The sequence below is a fragment of the Coccinella septempunctata genome, chromosome 6 (assembly GCF_907165205.1).
Source record: "Coccinella septempunctata chromosome 6, icCocSept1.1, whole genome shotgun sequence".
Taxonomy (NCBI): Eukaryota; Metazoa; Arthropoda; class Insecta; order Coleoptera; family Coccinellidae; genus Coccinella; species Coccinella septempunctata.
Genome location: NC_058194.1, coordinates 5,588,568 through 5,598,688, shown reverse-complemented (window position 1 = coordinate 5,598,688; position 10,121 = coordinate 5,588,568). Strand labels below are relative to the sequence as shown.

Genomic DNA, 10,121 nt, shown 5'->3' with positions numbered 1-10,121 from the left:
TCACTGTGGGAAGACAACTTGTCTGATGATAGCCACCGTTCCCAACACTACTGCCTTCTGCATCCAGGTAATTGTATCATCTGGCAGCTGAAGTTCGGCTAAGTGTTTCGCGGTGTTGACATGAACAAGCCCGTTGGAACTAACAATCAGTGGTAGTATCTCCGTTTTCTTGAGTTGCCATTGGATTTTCAATTCTCTGCTCAGGTCTGCGTAGTTCTTGATTTTTGTTTCATATGTTTGAGCCATGTTGTGATCTAGAGGTACAGCAAAATCTATTATTATCGCAAGCTGCTCCTGCTTACTCCACAGAACCATGTCCGGTCGGTTGTGCTCTACCGGTCTATCCGTTGTGAAGGGGAAGTCCCAGTAGAGTTTGGCTCGGCTGTTTTCTACTACTGCTTGTGGCGTATATATATGATGCGGCACGAAGTTCTCAGAAATTTCCCACTTCAGCGCAAGCATCTGGTGGACCACCCTTCCCATATTATTGTGCCTCCCTAAGTACCTAGTGGGTGCAAGGACCGAACAACCTCCCGACAGATGTTGAACAGTTTCCTCTGCTTCATTGCAAACTCTACACTTGGTGTTATCAACCTGCTGCTTCATTATGAACTTCGCATAGTTTCTAGTCGGGATCACTTGATCTTGAACGGCAAACAGGGCCCCTTCGGTTTCCGGGAATAGGTATCCTGCAGTAAGGTAGGCATTAGATTTTATTTTGTCTACCTCTGGTTGGTGCATGCTGGCATGGAATCTTCCGTGCAGCTCTTTACCACGCCATTTAGTCCTGAGACTTTCCAGGTTGCAAGAATCTGGTAAAGGTTCTTCCGGTCCAGACAAGTTGAGAGCAGTGTAGTTTCTGTCCCATACTATCATACGCCGATGCAGAGGCAAGTTGCTGGAGAGAAAGTAGTGCTTCAATGACCTCACTTCTTTTTCATTTGCGGCCTCCAGACTGGTCAACCCCCTGCCGCCTTCCGCCCTAGGTAGATAAAGCCTTTCGACGGCTGAGTTTGGATGCAGCATTCCATGTCTGGTGAAGGAAGCTCGAACCCACCGATCCAGTCTTCGAATGTCAGTAGCAGACCAGTTAAGTATTCCTGACGTATACGCAAATACTGGCACCGCCCAAGCGTTAATTGCTGTTATTTTGTTTTTGGCATTGAGCTGTGTTCTAAGAATTTTGCTGATGCGGCGGGTGAATTCTTTTTCAGAAACCTCTTTACTTTGTTGCTGCCTGATTTCATATGATTGCTGGACTCCGAGGTATTTATAGGTTTCCTCCAATCCCAAAGCCCGTATTTCCGCATCATCTTGTAGCGTTAGGTTGCCTTCCTCACTCATTTTACCCCTTCTCACATGTACAACAGAACACTTGTCAAGACCGAATTTCATCTTTATATCTGCGCTGAAGCTCCTCACTAACTCGAACTCACCCTCTAATTGGGCAGCGCCTCTAGCAAAAAGCTTCAGGTCATCAATGTAGAAGAGGTGCGTAAGTTTTGCTTGATCGTCTAGCTTATAGCCGTAATTGCTTCGGTTCAGTATGTTGCTGAGTGGATTGAGGGCTAGACAGAACCATTCGGGGCTCCAGCCGTCCCCCTGGAATATGCCTCGCCTAATGTATATATATATATATATATATATATATATATATATATATATTGAATATACACGAATCAAAACCGACATAGGTCGTCTCTTTCTAGGTGACGCCATAATGGTTGGTTTATGGTCTGAAGCCATAATGTTCGGAGATGTAAATATATATATATAATATATATATATATATATATATATATATATATATATATATATATATATATATATATATATATATTATATATATATATATATATATATATATATATATATATATATATATATATATATATATATATATATATATATATATATATATATATATAGTTATAAAGTGTTAATACCACCTCCAAAATAGTAACTCGTTTAACGCTCTCACCTCATATATATCGATGTCACCTCCGATTTCGGAGGTGACATCGTTTTGCCTTGTTTTTTAGCTTGTTAGATTCAGGAGGCTTCAGGGATCAACATATCAAAAAATCGTTTTGAGGTCACAACGCACCCCGTTTATGTACTGAACAATCTTTTAGTTCGAGTGTATATCACTGGCGCTAGTGTGCCGAGCTGTATATAGAAGAATTGCTCTGCGGGACTCTTTGCTGGTTAGCACCTCCGAAAATGGCAACGTTGTACCGTACAAGCAGATGTAGACAGGCGGAATATCAGTATACGGAGGAATTAAGTAAATAGAGGCGCAGCGCGCTATCTCCTCCATAATTGCAATCCAGGCGGCATATCTCAACAATTTTTATCGCATTCTTTTGTAGGGGAAAGAATCACGTGAAAGAAAACCAATCTTAGCTCTCTCGAATGGGATTATGACTGTATACATTTCATCGTGTGTATCTATGCATCCGTTGAACTTCTTTCATCTCAAGCTAACACCATAATTCTGAATTTGGCGATTCAATTACTTACTTGAAAACAAATCGATTTGAATCTTGTACATAATAGTGATTCTTTCTATGAAAATGATCTATATAGATAATACCACTCATTAGAATAACGAATAAATCAGTAATGTTCTTAGAACATAGAATAACAGGAAGGAGCTTTTCTAGGTACACCTAGAGGTAAAATATATCTATATATACTATGAAGAACTTTCTTTCAGCTCGAACTTTCGATATTCATTTATATCAACATCGATAGCACTACAAAAAGTGTATCACTCACAAGAGCGTAATGCTCTATGTAGGGAAACGGCTTAAATGGATGATACCAGATAGTTTTTTGTTAAGAATGTACAACTACCTGCAAGATAACACAACAGGAGAAAAATTATTCATTGTTTCAAACACTTGTTAAAATACATATCGGGCTAAAAACCCTGAATCTACGCCAACACGAATCACGAATTTGTACAATTGGAGATATTTCAAGCTATTCCGTCTCTGGTTTCTGCATGATTTTATCGGGCCAAATGTTGCCTTGTTTCGGCCGGTTTGATAACCACTGATAGGAAATATTGACGAATTTTCAATGAAGTGTGAGAAATTTTTGAATTTCTTTTTCCTATTTTCTAATGAATAACCACTGATATATCTATGGGAGATGATTCCCCAACATGAGGGTTCCTCAAACAACTGAAGAACAGAAGAATCTTCACTTGGAAGGCCGAATCTAGTCGAAAGACCTTCATGGTCATAAGCAAGATTTGGAATACTATTAATTCCACTACTGGGTAAACTGAGCTTACCTTCACCCACCTGAAGATGTTATTGTGTCGTGGTTCAAAACTAATTTTGTAAAATCGTATTATCTATTTTGAGTTCAATTGTGGATCTTCATCCAGTATCAGTCACATCAATTCAATATATCTCTATAATTCTGAATTTGGTGAAATAATTCATTACCTACCTGAAATAAAACCATAATAATATTGATTCTTTCTATGAAAATTATTTATATAGATAATACTTCCTATTAGAATAACGAATAATCAGAAATGTTACATTGCATATAAAAAAATGAGCTGTTCAGAGAAAGGAGAATACTTTTTGGAAAAGAATATTCAGAAGTACAGGCCGATCCTAAGGCGTGCCGAATTCCTTATGTGCCGCTCCGCCCGCTCCAAAGACAAAAAATATACTTTTTTTTACATATATACGGTGTCCCAGATAAGATGAAAAACATTTTAATGTGAGATAGAGAACACCTCGAGGATTACGAAAAACCCCCACATGTAGTATCTAAGAGTTCTAGATTCTGATTTACAGGGTGTTTTTCAAATTTAAATGGAAATTGAAACCACTCTATCTCCTGAACGGAGATATTCATCCGAAATTTGATATGAAGATAGCTTCTATGGGGTTCCAGAAACTGATTTTTCGTCTTAATAGCGACAATAATTTTTTCTATCGTGTCGATATTCAACATCCTATTGATCTCATAAGGAAGTGAATTTTGAATTTTTATGGATTTAATCAATTGAATCACTATTGAATGTTAATTTTAGTTTTCATTTGATCGACTACTTAGATCAGTTTTCTGAAGAGTAACTCGAGGATGGTTCTTCAACAATTATTTATTTTTAAGTAATTTAATTGGTAAAAATAAAATATAAAGTGATCGTTTTCATCCCATGATGAAGTGAATTTTATATCTTAATGAATTGCATTAAAGAATTAATTGTTCCTACATCTTTGGTTGCAGAGATGATTTTATTTGATGTTATTTTATAGAACGCACCGCACCTTTGATTTTTTTTTGTATTGGATCAAATGAAAATTGGAATAAACATTCAATAATGTATATTTAATTGATTAAATTCGTAAAGATTCAAAATTCACTTCGGTATGAGAAGAATAGAATGTTAAATATCAACACGAGAAAAAACTTATTGTCACTATCAAGAAATTGAATAAATAAATTTTACAGTTTACGCAGATATCGAGAAATCATGAAATTCATTGGGTGATTTCGCGAAATTTTAACGACAACGACTGTCCAAATTTACTGTCCTGCAAATAGAATGATATTGATTGCAGTTTTCTGGAACCTCATGGAAACTATCTCCGTTCCAAATTTCGGATGAATAGGCGATTCCGTTCAGGAGATAGAGTTGTTTTAATTTCCGCTCCACTCAAACTTTAAAAACACCCTGTAAATGGGAATCTATAATCTCCCATTTGGATGATGATGTCCCTGCCCTCCGAAATCTTCTCTACAGATTTTTATGTTATCTAATCTACACAATGAAAATGCAATTTACATTTTTAAGTACACGCATGCAGTAACTGTAGGAAGCATCATAATTCAACCCTAGCCGTTTTTGTTTTTACGACCACGCGATTCTATTTCAAAATCTGGTAATTTTTACAAACCCTAGACATTCCTATCTCGAGTCCCTATCGATAACGATAATTGCTCTCAGATGGTGGTTTGTTCGATCTTTACATCACGTTCTTCTGAAGCAAGCATTCTTTTGTTTTTCTTTTTTTCGGTGAAAGGGAACAAGGAATATTCGATTTGACAAGATTGAAAAATTCAGTTTCATTTAATATTTTTCGTCGTCTCATTCAAAATTTGGATAATTGGAGTTAGAAAGTAATACTCAATAATTGACACTGACTGACAAATGAAGGTGGCTGTCTGAGGCCATCCCTTTTATTTGGGCGACCGCGTGCCGGACAAGCGCTGCATACCTGCTAGGGTCGACACTACCGTAATAGATAGTGATGAATATTCAATGAGAATAAGCGATTCCGAACATTTTCAGATTAATTCAAATTATTTCAGAATCGAGAGAAAAAATGCGATAAATTTTACAATATAAAAGAAATGAACGTCGGCTGAACCCAATGTTGGTCATTGATGTGTTATTCCAGATCGAACGCTCTGTATATTTTCTTTGAATCGGATTGCTCAATGATTTTGAGGAATCCTTTGCTCAGAAGCATCTATTTTATTATAGATTATGTTTAAATATTGGATTTTCCCGAAAATTTAAAGAACTTGTACCATCTCTCTGGCTTGAATTTTTTAGTGATGTATCATAAAGAAAATTACCAATTATATCGAAACAAGTGAGATTTTATGAAGAATTATTCAAAACAGATTTCATTTTTCGATAGATCATAAAGGATGTAAGGGAAAAATTAAACAAAATTGAAGTCTTTAGAAGGCCTCGAGTCAACATATTTTGAAATTGCAACCATGTTTTTGTCAAGATATGATGAATCTACAAAATGAAGTTAATAATATAAATACATACTCGGATACATATGATTGATATACAGATGATTGGTTGGTAAATTCCCAAAAGCTATGATGAACAGCGGACACTATGATGGAGGCATGATGAAAGGAGAAAGACTAAAGTTAATTTAAGTATTTTCGCATGCTGTTTTATTATTCAAAATAAATGATTCTTATAATCAACAAATCAGGTGCAAACATTTTTGTTTTGGTCTTCGAAACTAAACTTCTACTATCCAAAATAAGTAGGTACATAGATAAAATATATCTAACAGGATATCTGTGATATATCTGGATATATCTGGATATATACAGGATATCTGTGAACAAATGCGAAGAACTAAGGGAGATGATTCCTTAATGAAAATAAGTGGGGGTAGTTCCTATAAATTTTTTTCCAAATCGACAGCCCTTCCAAAATACAGCCTTTGGAAGGCGATGACGAGTTTACAGGTTTTAATTTTTTTTACAGAAGCACTGAGTAGATTGTTACCAGTTTCAACTTCGGCAAGCTCGTAGTTTAGGCGGTAAATTGCTATCGATTTTTTCAATGTGTCTCTCCCTTAAATTCAAAAATTTCTGTGAAAATGTTGAAATTTGAGTTTTTATGCTATTGTCATAGAAGTATACGAAACTAGCAGGTCGGGGGGATCCAAGATTTCGAGCCAATTCACCTTAAAAAAACATAATAAAATGAATTTCGTGAATAACTACCGAGGAGAATCCACTATTCTCCACTATAAAAAATTAGTATTATTCCAATAATATACCGACTTAATGAATGCTACGTTGCTATTACTATAAGGCCCGGTTGATCACTTCAGGATTAGGCCGAGATTTAAGATGATCCAAGATTGATCTGACAGAACTGAACTGAAATGTCAAAATCAATCTAGGACAAACTTTAATCCCGAACTGAACAACTGCTACACATGTAGAGTTTCGGATTTTGCGAGAATCTACTACTTTTTCTTCAAAACAACAACTACGCTGAAGGAAATGTGATTGACTGTTAGCGACACGGAATATCAACCATCTGAATTCTGTAGTCCATACAAATTTTTTTGAACTCTCATCATACTAATATAGCAGTCTGATACTGAAATCCGTCATTTGACAAAATGAGTTGTCAGTCATAGACTGACCAACATTTTCGAAATCTATTGATCTATTAAATAAATCGTTCTATAATTGGTCCTAAATTGACAGTAGTATTGTGAACAACGATATGCAGCGGATTATCTAAACAAGAAATAAATTCTGAAATGTTTCGGATCATGAGGTTAATTGAATAAGTATATTGTTCGTATCATTTGTTGAACTTCATTATTCTAAATATTCTTCAATGAATGAAAATATAATATCAACACACATAATTGATTTATTCGTCATCAAATAATTAAATAAATCGTATCTCGAAAAGTTTCGAGTCTTGAGGCAAATATAATATTGAATTATTTACATCATTATTTGTCGAACTTCAAAGTTCTGAATGAATTAAAATCTAAACTTGACAATATACGAGACAGTTTTCGCAAGAGTTTCAATGAAATCTGAAAATTTTCATCATTCTAGAGCATTCTGGACATCAATAATTCTCGAATCGTCCATGGCATAAATTCAATTTTATCCAATATAACACGCAAAACGAAATGTTACTCGAACTCATCTTGAGCAATTCGTTCCTAAAAAGCTCGAATCAGGTAGAGAAGTTTGAACCCTTCGTATCAGCATTAACACGTGTTTTGCAGTAAACAGATGCCGATTTCATTTTCAACGGGCAATGTAACCAGGGTCGGGGGGATGAACCAGAGTCTCTGGATGAACGTTTCTCACAACAAGAAGAATTTGAATTTTCATATGAGGGTGAGGCATTTATTTCAAAATTTTCAGAGTACAAGGAGTATCAGGGTGTTTCACGAGTAAACAGACAAATGAAAACCGTGAATTGAGGGCATTGCGCGGAGTTTAAAATCACCCCATATACAGGGTGTCCCAAAACTAGTGAATCAAACGTCACACCACGATAGAGTAAACCAAATATTATCGAATGACACCAACATTAGTTCAACGAAAACGTACCGTTTCCAAAATAATCAGAATTTTATTAAAACATATAAAGTTCCCGATTTTCGAACTATTTTTCTTAATAACAGGGCCAGTTTGTGAAGAAGGATATCGATTCTAAATTATATTGAACTAAGATTATTGTTTTATCTCCCCTAATTGAAATTATTTTAAGTAGTTAATCGATAACCATAACCTAAGTCTCGACCTAAGTTGATGTTAATTGAAACAATTGTTTTTTCTACATGATTTTCAATACTCACATTAAACAGGGGTGATAATATGGAAGAAAAACGCTATCCTTAATCACAAATTTGCCTTGTGATTGAAAAAATAGTTCGAAAATCGGCAACTTTAGGTTAGGTTTTCTCAGAAACCGTACATTTTCGCTCAACTAATGTTGGTGTCATTCGATAGTATTTGATCTACTCTATCGTGGTGTGACGTTTGTTTCAATAGTTTTGGGGCACCCTATATATAGGTTTCTTCAGTGTTTTTTGAAATTTCTCGAATTTCCGTTCGGCTATAAGTCCTGAAATTCTCTATCAAGTCGACTGAAAATTTATATTTAGCCTTGAGTTGTTAATTTCATTGAAACAGAGCATTTAAATTCGAAAAAAATCAGGACCGGGCTCAGTGAGGCTTTACTTAACTTCAAACTCATAAAAACAACGTGTATGTAGTTTTTTAATCATAATTTAAACTTTTTTGTTATCTGCATTATTATTGTCTCAAAATGAATTGATTTTTGGGTTGCGACACCTGTTGATCATGTTTTAGAAGTAATTGTTTTGGTCAGACGCCTTCAAGGAATAGAGCACTTCATGAAAAATAGAAATTCTTAATTGATTTTTTTTTCAAAAAATGAAATGAATGTGTTCAACAATTATACCATATTCGGTCTTCAAAATAGTCATTCACAATGATAAAATGTTTCAAAATTGATAATGCACAAATATGGATGGAAAAACTACGCTATCTTCAAACTGAATATTAAAACTTGATCTTCAGAATTAACTATTTTTCTTTGGACAACTAGTTGTGTGAATGAAAACAAAGAAAGAAATCGCGGGGTGTCAGATCTGGAGATCTAGCAGTCCAATTTTGGGGTCCTACCCTTCTAATGAAATGACCTGAAATACTGATAAATACTTTTGCTAGTGCATGAATATCATCAATGTTTCAATAACAAATTGTAATAAGACCAGACCAATCCATAGATTTCCATAGATCCAATAATGAATATAACGGAATAAGTGAAGAACTCGAAAGTGCATTTATCATACTTATTCGAAGTGCCAATCATTACCTTCACTAAAAGACCAAATGAGGTGAAAATCAATTCGGAAAATTACTTCAGGTCCACGTTGTCCATAAAAAGCGATTCATTCGGAAGATATCAAGTTATAATTATTATTTTCATGATAGCGTAGTTTTTTATTGCTATTTTTGTTCATTATCAATAATAAAGCTTATTATCACTGTGAATGATTTATCTGAATAACCAGATATGCTAAAATATCAAAAACGAAAAAATTCAGTTGAACATTTCCAATTCCATTTTTAGATTTCCACTTCTGATTGGCGATCATATTCATACCAATAATTATTATGAAGTAAAAGTCAATATGCTGCGCTGGTTTTTTCTAGAGGCATTTCACCACCAAACAATTATTCATTAAAAATTATCCACTGATAAAGCATACCAAACTTTCATTGATTTTGAGAAAATAAATGCAGATACCTGAAAAATTGAAAATTATGACGAAAAAAACTACAAACAGAGTGTTTTGCATGAGTTTAAGTTTGAATATAGCCTCAATGAGTCCGGTGCTGTGTTCGTCAACTTTTAATGTTCTGTTTTATTGAAACTTACAAGCTTAAGCGGATAATGAGTTTTTAGCCGAATACAACTAAATTATTTGGAGTTATAGCTGAACGAAAATTCGGGAAATTTTAATAAACTCCTCTGTATATCGGAAACGGAATGCCCAAGACACACATATGAGTTGTTTTTGAACTCAGCTCAATGCCCCCTATTCACGGTTTTCGTTTGTCCGTTTACTTGTGAAACACCCTGTGTACTGAAAAATCGCAAAAGACTCCTCGAGCAATTAAGAAATGCCATTAAATCAAGGAGTTTCTTTTGATGCGCTATGATGAAAAATATCAATATCCAGTTATTATTATTATTTATATAATTATATCTCGAAAACCAAGGCACTTTTACCAAACGTAAAATATATTTA

The 10,121-nt window shown here is 34.7% G+C and overlaps 1 protein-coding gene across 1 annotated transcript; it reads right to left on the bottom strand.

The window, feature by feature from the left end:
- LOC123315909 lies at positions 1-1,344 on the bottom strand. The gene has a single exon (XM_044901814.1). The coding sequence runs from the start codon at positions 1,342-1,344 to the stop codon at positions 1-3; it is 1,344 nt and encodes a 447-aa protein (XP_044757749.1).
- Between the last annotated feature and the right edge of the window lie 8,777 nt (positions 1,345-10,121).